This window comes from Sus scrofa, chromosome 7, assembly GCF_000003025.6.
Source record: "Sus scrofa isolate TJ Tabasco breed Duroc chromosome 7, Sscrofa11.1, whole genome shotgun sequence".
Taxonomy (NCBI): domain Eukaryota; kingdom Metazoa; phylum Chordata; class Mammalia; order Artiodactyla; family Suidae; genus Sus; species Sus scrofa.
The window spans coordinates 88,096,944-88,114,211 of NC_010449.5; the positions used below are offsets into that span (position 1 = coordinate 88,096,944).

Sequence of the window (17,268 nt, forward strand, 5' to 3'; positions counted from 1 at the left end):
GAAAAGTCTTAAGATTATGATTGTGGTATTAAATGAATTCATAATCAGTTATTCATTTAGCCTTTGGATGTCTAATACCATTTTTGACACCCTTAGATTGAAGAAGCACCTGGGTTTTAAGGAACTTGTCATTCTACTTAGAGGCAGATTAACACACAGCATCAAGGAACAGTATAGAACAGAAACCATAAAGTGAGTCTCTCACAGTCTAAGGACCATCATAGTTCATAGCATAGTTATAAGGAGTGTTAGAGTAGGCAGAGCACTTAACTAGAAAAGTGGGATTTGAAGGGTAGATTTTGGTTAACGTGGAGAGACAAGGTAGGGTATTCCAGAAACCACGATTGTCCTAAGAGCCAGGGACATTGAGGTAGGAAGAACCATATCCTAATTGTGAAACTTGACAGACCAACCATCTACCTGTCTTGAGTATAATAGCAAATGAGACTGGGTAAGGATCATGGAATATGGCATGATGTCAAAGGAGATTAAACTTGATGAAGCTAAAGACTTGTACATTCTTCCTGAATTACAGCACAACACATACCACTTCTGTGCTGAAGCATCTTCAGTGGCTCCCAGCTGCCTCTGAATAGAGACTAAACCTTTTAGCATAGCATCGTATGCTTTTATAGTCTAGGCTGTTAATGCTTTTCCAGGCTAATGTCATAGCACTCTCTTACAGTAATTTGATGCATATAACTAGACAGCTTGCTAGTCCTCTCATACGTATCACTCATCGACACCTGTACCTTCACTTACAGTCTCCATAGGTGATGCCTGCCTCCTCTCTCCTGTTTTCTCTCTCTGTCCCTTTAAGTTAAACCACCACCTTCATGAAACCTTTCTACTTAGTCAGCGCAGTCAGAGATTCCTTATTCCTTGCTGAAACCCTGAATTTCATTTATACTGTCCACACCGTCTTATATTTCATGCCATTGATTGCTCCTGCTGTGTTTCCTTGAGGTCCCAGAAATCTCATTCATCTTTATATCTCTCGTAACATCTTACAGAGCACCATAACTGCAGCAGACATTTAAAATATTTGTTGAATAGATAGATAAATTTAGCCAATATTTGCTAATTTGCTACTAATTGGCCATGATGTGTTGGTGGTGACAGACTTCCATGACAAAATTCTGGTCCATAATTGTCAGTGTTGTTTCCCTGACCTCATTGCCTTTGTTTTATAGAATGAGGTTTGTTCTTATTTCCATAGATGATCATATGGAAAGGGAGTTTCTTACTTCTTGGCTGTTCCCTTCTGTTTCCATTTCCTTGCCAAAACACTGTCCACCCTGCTTCCCTCCTCTAGCTGTTATGAAACCTTTGTCCATATTCCTAACCAAGATTCAGTGTGTACACTCAAGTGTTCTCTTTTGGTCTCTATGACAGAATCTCTTGGAAAGTATTGAAAGTACATACAAAAAAAAAAAAAAAAGAAAGAAAGAAAAAAAAAAGCAAGCATAGAATTCAGTTTGTGTAAATGGTCCTTTTTCTCTATTAATGTTTCATTTACTTCTCAAAGTTTTTTAAACACTAAAATATTTACTACCAGCTTAGCCATCCTATAGTAACCTATTCTTTAATGATTCCCTAAGGCACTTTGTCTAAAGGGTGAAATGGGAGTTCCCATCGTGGCTCAATGGTTGGAGAACCCGATTAGTATCCATGGGGACATGGGTTCAATCCCTGGCCTTGCTCGTTGGGTTAGGGATCTGGCATTGCCGTGAGCTGTGGTGAGGCCTCATACACAGCTTGGATCCCACGTTGCTGTGGCTGTGGTGTAGGCCGGCAGCTGCAGCTCCAATTCGACCCCTAGCCTGGGAACCTCCAAATGCTGTGGTGCAGCCTTAAAAAAGAGAGAGAGAATAAAATAAATACATAAAGCGTAGTGTCTTAAGAGAAAACTAGAAAAAGTGGCATATATAGGCAGAACTTAAAATTTCCCCTAAGAAATGGTAGAATGTTGAAATTCTACTTTCATCACTCTGCTCCTATAGCAGAACTTGCTCTCACCAAGGTCCGTGAAACATTTACATGGTAAAATCCAGACCTCTTTTGGCTTGACTTTTCCACAGCATTTGGCACTGTTTACCAGTCTTTTTGTTTCCTTGATGTCACATGTGTGTGTTGACTTCCAAATATTTGTGCCTAGTCCCATCTGGTCTCTTGAGCTCCACACAGGTTCATTTGCTTACATGGTTCTGTTTAGGTATCTCTGAGAAACCTCTGTGTCCAAAACCAAGCTCATTATCTCATCTCATTCTGCCCCCTGCGTGTTTTCCATTCCACCGTTTACCTAGTTGCCCCAGGCAGAATCCTAGTCAGGCAGAACATTTGTTTCCCTCCTTCCCCCACCCACCCCCATACCTGTTAATGTGGATATCTTTGGACCCTCAGTTTCTTTTCCTTTTCTTATCTTTTCTTTTCTTTCTCAGTTTCCTTTTTTGATCTCCACTTTCATCACCTGAATTCAAGCCACTAACATCTCAGCCAACTTCTTTAACACTTTTATAACTAATCTACCTGCCTCTGATCTTGCTCCCTCCTGTCTATTGAGTGTGCTCTAGAAAAAAAAATTTTTTTAATTTGAAATGCTGAGTCAATCATGCCTTTCCCTTGCTGATAACCCTCCATGCATTTTTTTTTTCTGTTGCAGTGATTCAGACTCCTGAATACACTTAGCGTGGTCATCTCAGACTGGCCTCTTTTTGCTGCCCAGGCCTCGTCCTTTGCCCTTGCTCTTTCTTGCCTGTGGGTCCTAGCACTCAGTCCTCTGTCCCAACCTGTACACAGAGTCCCCTGCCCGCCCCCGCACCACCTTAGGTCACATGCACCTTTTGCCTGGTTAACTTCTACTCATCCATCAGGTCTCCAGTTAGTCAGCGTTTCCTCAGCCCACCTTTTCTGGGTCTTAGAGTATGTTACATCCAAAGGCAGATGTCCTTGTGGTATACCTGTGATCCCTCTATTCTGACACTTCTCACACACATTATTGTAGCTATTTAAGGTCTGCCTGGTTCACTGCTGTGTCCTCTCTGCCAAACACAGTTCAATAAATATTTGTCTAATGATTCAACTACTTTCATTTATTGAAAAGCTGTTGGTTTCAGCTCAGCGACATGTGAGAAGTTGTAGTATGACAACAATACCATGGATTTTCCGTGTAAAATTTCATGGCATGAGGAGCAGGTGTGGGAATCATGATCCGGAAAAGAAGCTTTGAGGAGGGTGGTGAGTCATAATAGGTATCTTTAAATATTTGAAATGGTGCCGTAAGAAGTAACCGATGTTTGTTCCTAAGAGAAAAACTATAAACAGTATGCCTAGTCATTCTAAAGAAGACCTGGAGAACAGATGTCAGTATCCAGAAATCTTTTATTCTCTGTGTTGTATGTGTTCATTCTGATTTTTGTAACATATTTACCATCATGAGAAGCAATTAAAAAATTAAATGTCTAGTATTAAAATGTTGGCAAAAAAGTTGAGTCTGTTTAATGTAATGACACACTGTACTTTCTAAAATTAGGAACTATTTGTCATTTTTACGGAAAAAATAAAATTTTTTCCTTTGGCATTTGTGTAAAATCAGATGTAAGAATGCCCAAGACATGAGTAACGAATTCTAAGTTTCTTTCATCAAATTTTAACTTGTATTTTCTTCATGATAGTTTCATTTTTTTTAATTTAGGATTACTCAAGGCAAAATAAGATTTATAGGGAAGGAAAGATCTACAGAACTGAGTTTCTGTTTGTCTTTGGTTTTATTTTGTTTTGAGTTTTTTTGGTCATGCCTGCAGCATGCGTGGCCAAAAAATCCCTGGGCCAGGGATTAAACCCATACCACAGCTGCAACTGGAGCCACAGGAGTGACAATGCCGGGTCCTTAACCTGCTGAGCCACCAGGAAACTTCCAGAACTCAGTTTAATGCAGACCTGTTTTATTAGCTGTGTCACCTGATGCAACTGACTTAAACTTCTGAGTTCAGCTTTTCCTCATCAATAAAGAGACAATGCTGTTTCACTTTGTAGCTTTTTATGAAGGATAAATGGAATTGTACCTGGCAAACATGGAATACTCAGTTGTTGTTGTTGTTATTATTATCATTATTATTATTGGCTGCATATAGTGTTCCATGACTGGTGATCAGATGCAAGCTCAGTTGTGGTAACGCCAGATCCTCTAACCCACTGTGCCAGCCCAGGGATCAAACCTGAATCTTGCCACTACAGAGATGTTGCTGATTCCATTGTGCCACAGTGAGAACTCCTTCCTTTTTAAAAAAATATTTTACAGAGTGTTTTTGTTGTTAATAAATCTTGCTCCAGAAGACCTGCCCTAGAGATTAAACTCTCCTGTCACCAGTTTTCCAAATGAGATTCTCATTCATTTCTCTCCCTTTCTTTCCTCCTCCTCTTCCCTTCTCCCTCCTGTTATGTCACCTAGCTGTTGGTAATTTTAGTAAAGTTTTTAACATTTGTGTTCTTGTTCAGTGAGACCTATTCCCTGGGAGGAACACAAGTTTGTGAAGATACATTTTTTAAAAGCTTTGTCTGTACTTTTCTTTTCTTTTGTCTTTTAGGGCCACACTCATGGCATATGGGGATTCCCAGGCTGGGGGTCCACTCAGAGCTACAGCTGCCAACCTGCACCACAGCCACAGCAACGCAGGATCTGAGCCTTGTCTGCAACCTACACCACAGCTCACGGCAATGCCAGGTCCTTAACCCACTGAGCAAGGCTAGGGATCGAAACCAAATTCTCATGGATACTAGTCAGGTTTGTTAACCGCTGAGCCACACCAGGAACTCCAAGCTTTGTCTTTTCTAACTTTGGTCCATATAATTACTTTCTGCCATTGTTGTTAACCAATCTGCTGCTACCAGCTAGACTGTGTTCTGGTTTCTTCTTGAAAGAGGCAATAAAGGGTTAAAGCAGTGGCGCTACTTGCTGCTGCCAGATGCTTATTTGGAGAGAATTGCTGACTGGCTGATGACTTGTCCTTAAGGCCTTCTTCTTCTCCTTTTACTCTTTTATCTTAACCGTCTTGGAACCTCCAAATCTGAGTGGAAGAAATGCGGGGTTTGGGGGCCTTAGGCCTCCCTCTCCTGGACCAGTAGTGCTTAAACACCTAAATTGAAATTAAAAAGGAAATCCTAGCTGGAAGCAATGCCTTTGCAGCCGTTGTCAATAATTTCCTTCTTCCTCTTCTCAAATACTCAAGCATTTTATTTGAAGCAGACTGTTATTTTAAACAGACTGGGAGATGCCCAGATGGAGGTTTGATAATAAAAATAATGTATTTCAGTAAATTTTGCCATCAGAAAAATGTGTAGCCCTTGACGACTCACTATTTTTAAGTAAATGAAATCACAGATTAATGAAAATTGACTGTGGTAGACATTTCCTTCCTTCTCATTTCCTGTGAAAAGTGGAGGTGGAAAATAGAATTATGCAAGATTATACTACATGTTTTCTATAAGAGATTTTGAGAAAATTTCTCAATTCCTTTTTCTTTCTCCTATGCATCTACCCACATCCTATGAGATATATGGCAAGTGATAAAGATTTGTTAGTCTCATACTGACCATATCAGATCAGGAGAGAACTTCAGATATGATCTAGTGTCCAACCCTTCTCATGTTCAGTTCTACAAACCCAGTCCGTCAGAGTCAAATTAATTACCCGAGGATGCCCAGTGAGGTAGGTGGCACACCTAGGAATGGAAACAACCCTTGAGTTTCACCTTGGGCTCCCCACAGAGACCAAGTTGGTCATTGGTGGGTCTTTCAGCCAGTGACACGCTATTACTTTATAAGTTCATTTTGATGTTACAGGTCAAATGTTTAGTAGCAGTAGATACTCTTTCTCCCTCCACTATCCCCCCACCCCCCTGCCATGTTTACTGATTTTTGTGTTCTGTTTAAGTCTTTAGTATACCCACTAGGTGGTGTCCCAATTCAGAAATTTTGCTATGGTACTTTAGATAGGGTTCTGTGCAAACTGAAAGAAAAGGAGTCAGATAGAGTTGACCCATAATAATGCTTAAATACTTTGGGTAAGGTGTTAGATCTTAGAATTAAATATCAAAAGAAAGTTTAATTTGTGAACAGAAATGCTAGAGTTAAAATGAAAATGTGTAAAATATTTTTACACTTCAGTTTCTTGAATCTTTAAGGAATATATGTTAGACCTGTGGTATGAACAGACTTTAAGCACAGGTTGCTTCAAGAATTTAGGATTCCTTGTTGTGGTTAGAGAGTGGGATGAAGGACACAGAGAAAAGAGAGATTATAATTAATCTGTTGTAAGAGGTTGTAAATAATAAACATGTTTTACTCCAAGCTCAGAGAAGGAGAAATATTCTAAAAAGGAAAATCCATAGGTTGAGACTCTGGTTTGGATATAAAATGATTGGTTTTTGTGTTTCAAAATCCTAACAATAACTTCAGTGGTTCCAGATGTTTTTGATAAAAATTTGGAATTGTCACATCAGCAGCAAAAGCACAGGCTGCAGACTCTCTGCTGTGGAGAGTGCTGAACAGATCCAGAGAGGAAAGCAAAACAGACTGTGTTTCCCCACCCAGAGCATTTGTTCTCCAAGAAGGAACAGAATACACAAGAAAGTCCTTTTAATGTGTTCATGTGTACAGAAAGAGTAGGAAATCTAGATATCCAGCCTGTAGCACAAAGCCAGCATATATCAGAAATTTTTAAAAGTTAATTTGTCTCAAAACAGGCATCTGGGCCATTTCAGACAATTATATTTTGAAACAGGTTTCTCTCTAATTATATAAACTTCATCTGGACAGAGATCTTGATCTTTGTTTTCTTTTGTTTGCCTTTTCTGCAAGGCACAGTATATCTGTTAAATCAGTATAGATTATCTACATTTAAGTCAACAGTTAGATGAAGTTGGGAATAGAAAGACTCTATGGTGATTAAAGCATCCGTGATCCCCTAGGGAGATGCCTGGGAACCTTGGAAGCAGGAAACATTTGATTCTAATTAAAAACCAAAGGGAGTGGCAGTGAGGAATAAACCATATTGAGGACAGAGGGGAGGCAGCTTTGTGTTTATATGGGGAGGAGGTGGAGTTCTAACTTATAGCTTGGTGAAAGTTCATACAGAAAAGATAATGAGCTCTCTGTTTTTCCCCACACTAAAGCCTAAAGGAACTTTGTGCCCTAGACCACATAGTTTCAAAGTATTTGTAAATAAAAATCCCTGGCCAAGTCCCACCCTTTTGATAAGCCTGAGCTAGAATTTTACTTACAACTTTGTAATGTCTCTAATCATCTGGTTTCTACCATTTTCCATATTACTCTAATGAAAAGCAACATGTTTCACCGTGCACATTAGTATCATCACAGAACCAAGGCTCACTGGGGGCGTGTGGGGAAGGGGAGGGGCTGTACACCTCCTGCCTTGGATGAGGCTGTGAGGATTAGGGGGAGAGGGCCCTCCCCCACCGAGGCTCTGAGTTGGTTAGAGCCATAGCTGTGGTGTGTAAATACATGAGACAAATGCTTGCATTCTAGCAGGGTTTGCTGCATTGCTCTGCTTTGAGCTGGTTAGCGACTAGAATGCCTGACCCAAGGAAACGGTGACTCACCAGACCTTCTATACCTCTTTTATAGCTCCTGGAGAGCGTTATCACCAGCTCTTTGATAGTGATAGAAATTTAGATATTGAGTCTCTTTTTCCTTCCAGTTATGGTCTTTGAGCCCCTCATTCACACTCTCTTGGTCTAGCTAAGGACTCCTCTAGCCTCTTGAGGAAAATGTCTGCAGCCTAATGCTCTTAGGAGAACATCTTTTCATTTTTTCCTCTCCCCACTCTTCTTCCCTTTCTGTTTCACTCCGTTCCTTCTCCTTTCCCTCCCAGATCACTCATGACTCAAGTGAGAGGATGAATTCTAGAACAAGTCTGCCCCTGAGAATCTTGGCTAGGGTGGGGCTGGAGGGCTCCCAGATGGTAAAACAGGCCAGCGAAGTAACAGAGCCACAGTTAACATGAATGGAGGCTTTGAAGGGGGAAGAAGTCCCAGCCAGGTGACAGTTCTTAGTCACAAAAAGTGCTGACACACTTACCCATTCATCCCACTCCTTTCCTCCTAAATTTTCTTTAAAGCCCTCCCACATCACTTCTCTCCTCCCCACAAAAAACAACAACAACAAAAAAAAGAAAAACCCTGACCTTTTGATGATTTTAAAGCCTTGTCACACAAGGCTTTTGTAACCTCTTCTGGATCCTAGAGACATAGCCCTGAAATATCTGGCTAGCATTTTTCTCATATTAAATCACTGGTTTGCATTTGGCAGAAAGATACAGTGTGTGCCTTGGGTAGTTTCAGTTTCCCCAACTTCATGGGACAGATAAATATGTTGTACTTGCCTGTGGTGTTTAGGATGACACCCCCCTCGCTTTATTACCATACTGCCCAGGCATCAGAGCACTCAGGGTGCATCTGGAAATGCCTGACAGAGCCTTTTTCCTAGGGAACAGCGTGAGGAGGAGGGGGGAGGAAGCGGGTTGGAAAAGGAAGCCTTGTTTTTCTCTTCTTCGTCTGTGGATGAATCATGTTCCCACCACTGCAATTAGGTTTTCAAGCCTCCGGGGCTGCTGGTGCAGAGCTGAAAGGGCAAGTAGTGACGTTCTTGAGAGTGAGGGAAAAGGGGAGAGGGGGCTGGGGTAGGGAAGGGCCAGCGCCCAAGAAGGGAGGGAGCAAAAAGGAGGAGTGGTCTTTTTTTTTTTTTTTTTTTCCTTCCTCTCCTCTTTTCCCTCTGCTGTCATTAGATATTTTCAACTGAAATCGGAATCAAGCCCTACTGCCTGGTGAGCAAGAGGCTGACTAAAGACTCTTTACTTTGAACAGAATCTCAAAGCTTCAGCTTTTTTTTTTTTTTTTTCCCGTAAAGGAAAAATTGATTTTCCTTGTCTTCGTTTTTCTTTTTTAAACAAGAGGATTTAATGAACAGATTTTTTTCCTAGCATCCCTTCGAAATAGAGTTGCCTTCCCTTTTTCTCTTTCTCTTTTCCTGACAAAGTACATACTGGATTTTTATTGCCTGCTTTGGGCTATTCCCGCACGTGTGTCGGCCATTATGCGCAGCCTGTTAATTCTTAATTTTTCTACTGGAGTTATCGCCAGTGATGAAAACGGCGTGTGCTTTTCCTTCCGTCAAGATCTGCATAAAGTATAGCATCAGGAGGCATTTACTGTTTATGTTGTAAATTCATCATCCCAGTGCTCTGAAGTTGCCAGGAAGTTCTTGGTTCAAGGAATTGGGATTCTGCTTGGTTTCTTTTTAATTCTTTTTTTTTTTTAGCCCCTTGAGGGTTTTATGCATAGAGGAGTCTGGAAGGCACAAGTCCCCTCCAGCTCACTGTGAGAAATTTGGAACTCTGGACTTGGGCGAGCACACTGGCCCCCCAAGTTGACAGTGGGTACATCTCTCGCATCTTGTTTCCTCTCTTCTGCATTTGGACAAAATGTATGAACGGCACAAGAGGCGCTACAGCCTATGTGACATCTCCAAGGTGCACAGGACTGTGGACGTGGTGTTGCTGAAGGTAAGGGGCCACACTTCATCCATTCCAAAACTCAGGCTCTGTGTCTTCGAATCCAGTGACTAGGTCCTTGGGAGAAAGGCTGAGAAGTGTGTCGGTCAGAACAGTGAGGAATCAGGGAAGGGAAGGGCGTTGGGTTGGTGATCTTAAGGTTCTTGAGAGAATATCTGAACAGAAACAGTGGGTGCTTGAGAATCAGCATTGAGCCCCTTAGTGTTTCAGTGTCATTTTATTTGCCGTGAAATGGATTCTTATGCTTAGGAGAACCTCATAGCCTTGAAAATCATAGAGGGAGAAATTCATCTTCAGAGTTGCTCTTTCCTGAGATGTCTCTGCCTATTGCTCTCTCCCTGTCATCCCCAGCCCAGGCCCCCTATCTGTGGCGTATCCTTCTCTGGCTCTCTCCTTCTGCCTCTGTTTCTTAGTCTGTCTTTTGCCTGAATCTTTTCTATCTGTTGTTTCTGCAGTCTCTACTCACAACTCTTTAGGGGAAAGATAGTACTTACTTCCTTTGGAAGGATCTCCGGTCAGTCTATTTATTAAAGTGGCAAAGTGACCCTTTCCGCTTGGTTTGACTACTTTTCAAGTCTAGCCTCTGACTGTTAATAGCTGTATTTGTTTGTTTTCTCCCATTAGTAATGTTGGTGTCTAAGCAGGATGGGGGCGGAGACTCTGGATGGCTAATTGCTCACAGAAGGCATCCTGGAATCTAAAATTAGCAAGGAGTCTTCCAGCCATAAGATGGGAGTCTGGGAATGTTGGACTCAAGGAACACTTTTTGGAAGTTTAGCAGCTTTCTCACAAAGGCAGGGGAAATTGGAAGCCAACCAAATGTTGCACAGATGCCAAAAGAACTTCAGTCTCTGAACCTGTGAGGGTGTGGAGCCAGCAGAGTCTAGGCAAAGTAGTAATGTACTGCCCTGGTTAGGGAAATAGCAGGGCTCTTGTATTGATTTATCAATTCAGCTTATTACTTGAGACTCCTTAATTTTTTCCCCCTTTGGTCCATTGAGGCCAAGAAAAATGGCTCAGAAGGCTAGACACAGAAGCCAATGAATAATAACACCAAGCTGTGCGAGGGGCTAGGTAGAGGAGCCGTGATTTGTGGTGGAGTGGCATCACTGTCCCATATAATCACTATCAGGTGGTGCTTTGACTTTCCAGGCCTAGGCTGAGAGTCGTGGGCAACTTGGCATAGTGAACTTGATCCAAGTTATTGATTTTACATTCTCTGAAATGTGATTTCACTATGAAATCACAGTAATGTTTCAAAATTTTTGTCCTCATATATTTAGGAGAGCCTAGTTTTTAGGACCTTTATTTGCTTGACTCTGTGATCTTACCTGTCTAGGGAAGAAGCAAAGAAGGAAAAAGGGAAGGAGGATAGAAAAGACCAGTCTGTATATTGTGAGGAATGTGCTACATTTAAAACAAAATGTGCGGTGCTCTCTACTCTCGAGGGGCACGAAAGCCTTTACTAGTGGAGCTAAATCAACACAGGCTTATTATTGGCCTTGTAGAGACTGTTTTCCAGTTTTAACAAAACACTTCCATATACATTATTCCTTTGAGACTGGCTTGTCAGCGGCAACTGTTTCTCCCATTTTCCTACGAAGAGTTTGAGGCTTCTCTTGAGCCAGGGTAAGGGATGTGAAGGACTTGAGCCATGTGAATTTTTTTTGTCCTACAAGGCCACGGCTATTAAAGGACATAATTAGTTTTTTAGATGTACCTGTGTTTGGTTTTTTTGCACCATGCTGCCTTTATATAATGAAAGATTTTTAGTAGGGAAATCTTCACTTCTCAGAAAACAGGCATTTATTTCAACTAAGTAAACATGAGGAATCCTGAAAATACTGTTTCCAGCTTGAAATGAGGCGGGTCAGTTTGGTGTTGATTCTTTGCTGTGAAGATAGAGAAGAAGGCTACAAGAGGGCGACAGGAAGACAGTGTTAATAACCTGCTCCGTGCCGGACTTTGTGCTCGGTCTAAGGGGCACACGGGTCTTCAAAGTCCTCATGTTGCTTAAAGACAGACAGTTAATAGAGAAAAAAATACAAATTATTGTACGTGATTTGATAGAAATAAGCAGTGTGAGACTACAGTATAGTGCAATATAGGAAATGATGGGAAGACCTATTTCAGATAGATCTTTCTGAGGTGCCTTTAAAAAACTATTCTTTAGAGGATAAAAAGATGCCAGCTCTACCAAGGGAAGAAGGTGTGTTCCAGAAAGAAGGAACAGCAAATCCAAGAGGCCCTGCGGTGGGAAAGAATGGGTAGGGACATTGTGATGAGAATCATGAGCAAGGCTTAAAAGAGTAGAGCCGTGACAGCTGTGGTGAGGGGTTTGCTTTGCTTGGCCATGTTACTTCTCAGTTTATGTTTTTAAAAGATGATTCTGGGATGCGGGCATCATTTAGGTTGCCATTATGGTAGTCCAGGCATGATAAAAATGGTTTTGTGGTCTGAAGTGGGATGAAGTGGATATAGGCATTTAATCTTTACATTCCCAGTATTTGTCTCATTTTATATATGGAAAAAAGCGATGTAGAGCATCAGTAATTTTCCAGAGTTCTCACAGTTCAGCCCTGGTAGGTAGTAGGATGCAGCCCCAGCTATGAATGTTTTCAGAGCTCTTTTTTTTCTTGCTATCCTCTTATTACATGAATGTGTGTTATCAGTTTTTACATATATATGTGTATTTTTTGTCTTAAATTTTTCATATTGGAAGGAGACTTAGAAGTTATCACAGTCATATCTCAGTCACTTCTTTCCCTTTGGAGGTATTCCACCTACAGCACTTTGGACAAGTGCATGGTCTCATTTAAATTCATTTTGTCACAGACTTTTTAGCAGATTTCCCCCACAGTTCTTTAAAAAAAAAAAAAAATCATTCAGAACTGGTCTCCAGTTATCTTCCATTTTGAATTTCAGTGTTTGTTTGTTTTTAATCAGTGTTTTAAAAAATAATTATTGGGCGTATAGGCCACTTTTTTTCAGGTGATGATGTATATGTTCTCACTCTTCTTTTCCTGGGAAAGATTACTTTTTTTACACTGAGGAGTTTGTAATTTTTTCATCTATTCACTATATCTAAACACTCAATAAGCAGTGTCCCTAAGTCATATTAAACGCTCAAAATGTTTTGTTAATTGAGCGAGTTAATCTTTTAAGATTTTTAAGTATGGATTCAAAAGCATTATATTATGTAAACTGTATTTAATATACTGATAAGGTTAGGATAAGAACAAAGAGATGGGAGTTCCCGTTGTGGCGCAGTGGTTAACGAATCCGAATCCGACTAGGAACCATGAGGTTGCGGGTTCTGTCCCTGCCCTTGCTCAGTGGGTTAACGATCCGGCGTTGCCGTGAGCTGTGGTGTAGGTTGCAGACGCGGCTCGGATCCTGCGTTGCTGTGGCTCTGGCGTAGGCCGGTGGCTACAGCTCCGATTCGACCCCTAGCCTGGGAACCTCCATATGCCGCAGGAGCGGCCCAAGAAATAGCAAAAAGACAAAAAAAAAAAAAAAAAAAAAGAAGAGATGAATTATGACAGTCATCACATAATTTGGATCGTAAGCCTGTCCCTTTGGTGTCACATGTTTACCACTCTAGTCCCTTCCCTTGACATCCTAATAGTTCACTGTAGATTAGCTTTGAAATTCTCATTCTCTGTTATGTCCGTATACTTTCTTTGGCTCATTCTGCATTCTGATCTGTTCCTTTTGTTAGCTCTGTGCACTTAGTTCATGGTAGCCCTTCTGCATCAAATCCTTCTCTTAAGATTTCCCTAAGGCTAGGTACATTGGTCTTATCTCCAGATCAGCTCTTTATTCTCATCATCAACCTACAACATCCTCTGAAATCTTACCTTCTTTGTGAATTTTTTTCTAAATAAAAGGCCGTAGGTTGATAGTATTCCTTGGTCACCCACTCCTCCATCCCCCAGCCCAGTACACAACACACATACACACTTTCTTCCTCCCCATATTGGTTATCCGTCTTCCCCAATGCAGATATGACTTCTTGGTCTTACGGTAAGTGGTTGGTAAGTATGAGTCACAGGGACAAAATGGGATAATGAAGAATTTTAATTGTTAGAGGAGGCCCCTTGGTATTAACATGCCCACTTTCCCCAGGATCCTTCAAAAAGCTAGTATTGACCTCACAAGTTGGTGAACAATAGGAGCCTTTGTCTAATGCAGTTCAGCAGCTAACTCGATAGTATTGAGTAGGAGACCGCTCTTAACACAGGAGGACATCAAGTATCAGGAACTTACTGCAAAGCTAGCATACCAAGAAAAAGGGGGTCAGAATCTAGGACTGACTGCTAACTTAAACTGATTTTAGTTTAGGGAGCATTCCTGTTTTACTAGTTTTATAACTTTGCGTACTTGGAAAAATAGTGCCTCTTAATAATGACATGATTCTTCATGTTACTGATGACTTATTGCGAGTATAATTTGTAACTAGTAATTCAGAGTATCAGATGAATGGTTAAAAGATTTGCACATGTTTTGTGTACATTGAATGAAAATATTTACAGAGCAGGACAACCCCCTCCCCATCCATGTTTGGGCAGGCCACCTGAGCTCATTAGCGAAAGTGCAGGAGTAGTTTGTCTTTAGTTCCAGGGTTTATTCCCAGAGAAACTCACATCATCCTTTAAGAAGTTTACTTGCTCTAAGATGCTTGCATACCCCTTCAAACAAAAGACATAAGAAGGCTAAGGATTGAAGACAATAATGCCTATCTGCTCAGTTATAGTCTGATTCCCTGAAAAGATTTTGACTCAAGCATTGGCTTCTCTGTCCAGATGGTGGGGTTTTTACTTCCTTTTGTTCAGCCTGTAACTCTGGCTAGATCTCCTGAGACAGTTGCAGAGGAAGTAAATACAGGCACTGGCTGGGAAGGCTGGGTGTAACCATGAGCTGTAATTTATTAGGATGTTCAGATATATAAACAGTAGCAGAAACACTGCCAAAAACAAAATACAGTTCCCTCTCTGCTGAAAATATGTCCAGCTCTCTTTTAAAACTGATGAGAACACAGCATGGGTCCCAGGCTTCATGATAGGAACCAAAAATTACCTGCATGGGTCTATGTTTCTTTTGAATTAACTTCTGTTATCCCATGTTCTGTATGTACTGAAACCCACCAGAACTTTGGATGTTCAGTATCTGTAGTGTCCATGATCATGGACAAAGGGCTAAGTTTGTTTTTTTGCTAAAGAATCGTAAATGGAGCCAGAGCCGGCAAGTGGTTTTTGGTAATTTATTCTTCCATGGGACATTGATATTTAATGGCAGAGTCTGTTTTCCTCGTTTCCAGCTACTTACTAAACAAAATTTCAGAGTCATTTTGAACTATTCCCTCTCCTACTCATTCAGTTGCCAACCCTGTATTTTGCTAATAGTTCAAAGATTCCATAGGGCAAAACGTAGATGAAGGGGCTTATTAATCGTTATCTTAGTTTTTCTCTTAAAACTCAAATGATTAGCAATCTCAACACTGTTGTTTCTTTCTAGTCTTCTGATTCTGCTGGTGATCAGAATCTTCTGCCAGGCCTAGTCTCAGACCTGGCCAAGAAAAGTGTCAATAGTACAAAGAACCAGCTTATCATCCAGTAGTGCAGAAACCTCTGTCTTCTGAGGTCACCTTTTGGAAAAAGAGATTAACATGAGAAGAGATGTTACCATGTATATAATCAGGGCCTGGCATTTTCTCTGACCTATAGCAAGCACTCTGAAAATGTTTCAATTGGAGCCACATGGCATGGCCTTTAAGTTGCCTCATTGTGTGAGAAACAGTGGTGTTGTTGAAAAATAGACCTGATACCAGGGCAAATTTATCTGTCACATCAGTGAGTCTGAAACTAGGCAGAAGGAGGGAGAGATGTTTTGTAATCTAATTTATACCTCTTAAACAGCTGCTTATATAGGAAGCACAGTATTTTTCACACATAAATATGATCTGCTTGGCATTACTGTCACTGTATACAGGATGTGGTTGAAAACGCTGATACATGTTTTGACATTCTTTCCACACTCTGTGCATAAGGAGTTTGTCCTCTGGTTAATGGCATTGACCATGATTGGTCACATCTGGCCCAGATTACCAGCGCTCCCTCTGACCGTGGGCTGCCTGACTTCTCTCCAAACAAGCTTGCTTGTCTGTAACTAATGCACACTCTTTTTTTTTTAATGTGGAAAAAATGTATAACAGTATTTACCACATTTAAATGTACAGTTGTGCAACTATTATATACCACTATCTAGCTCCAGAACTTTTTCATCTTTGTAAATCTGAAACTGTGTACCTGTAAAACAGTAACTCCCCATTTCCCCCTCCCCCTAGTCCCTGGCAACCACCATTCTACTTTTTGTCTACAAATTTGACTACTCTAGGTGTCTTGTTTAAGGGAAATCATACTATATTTGTCCTTTTGTGACTGTCTTATTTCACTTAGCATAATGTCTTCAGGGTTCATCCATATTATAGCATATGTTAGAATTCATTTCTTACTTTAAGGCTGAGTAATATTCCATTGCATTCATACTGCCTTTGTTTTTGTTTTTGTCTTTTGAGGGACGCACCTCTGGCACATGGAAGTTTCCAGGCTAGGGGTCCAGTCGGACCTGCAGCTGCCGGCCTACACCACAGCCACAGCAATGCCACATCCAAGCTGCATCTTTAATGTACACTATAGCTCGTGGCAATGCTGGATCTGCCGGATCCTTAACCCACTGGGTAGGGCCAGAGATCAAGCCTGCATCCTCATGGATACTAGTTGGGTTCATAACCCACTGAGCCACAATGGGCACTCCCTGCATTTTGTTATCCATTAATCTGTTGGCCATTTGGGTTGTTTTTCCGCTTTTAGTTGTGAATAGTTCTGCTATGAACATTGATGTACAAATATCTTTTCAAGTCCCTGCTTTTGATTCTTTTGGGTGTGTATGCAGAAATGGAACTGCTGGATCATATGGTAATTCTATTCCAAGTTTTTGAGGAACCCCCTTACTGTTTTCCACAGCAACTACGCCATTGTACACTCTCAAGAGCAATGCACAAAGGTTTCAGTTTCTCCACATTCTCGACAACACTTGTTATTTTCTGGGGTTTTTTTGTCTCTTCTGGTGTGTGTGTGTTCAGTAACTCTCCTAGTGGGTGTGATGTGGTATCGCTCCATGGTTTTGATTTATTTGCATTTCCTAATACACATTTACTTTTGCTGTTTGTGTTTTTAAGAAGCCAGCTAGTATGAGCTTTCCAAGCTACTCCACCTCCAGATGTGTATTACCTAACATGAATGCTGCCTTCCATGTGTCTTTTCTCTTGGTGTGTTCTGCCTCTGCTCTCTTACACATTCTTTTCACCTTTTACTCAAGAATAGATGAGGCTAGTTCCAGCCTTTCTCTCAAAATGCATAACTTCATTTAACCATTTGAAAGATGTCTTAACACTTCAGACTCAACACAGTCAAGTAGACGGCATCATCATTGTCTCCTCTGGATTTTCTATATATCTGTTAAATTGTAGATTTTTTTAGTCCTCTTTCTTCTTTTTTTTTTTTTAAGGGCGTAGTTTATGGAGGTTCCCAGGCTAGGGTTGAATAGGAGCTGTAGCTGCGGGCCTATACCACAGACACAGGAACACCAGATCTGAGCCACATCTGCAGTCTACACCA

General features: G+C 41.0%; 1 protein-coding gene across 2 annotated transcripts in view; it reads left to right on the forward strand.

Moving 5' to 3' along the window:
* Positions 1-17,268, forward strand: part of AKAP13 (A-kinase anchoring protein 13) — a 333,471-nt gene that overhangs the window by 207,560 nt on the left and 108,643 nt on the right. Inside the window, exon 1 of one of the 2 annotated variants that reach the window (XM_021099911.1) lies at positions 4,765-9,580. The exons of the other annotated variant lie outside the window; for it this stretch is intronic. Within the exon in view, the coding sequence (XP_020955570.1) occupies positions 9,500-9,580 (81 nt within the window). The 5' untranslated portion in view covers positions 4,765-9,499. Of the gene's footprint in view, positions 1-4,764; positions 9,581-17,268 lie in introns of those variants that run through there. 2 annotated transcript variants of the gene reach the window in all.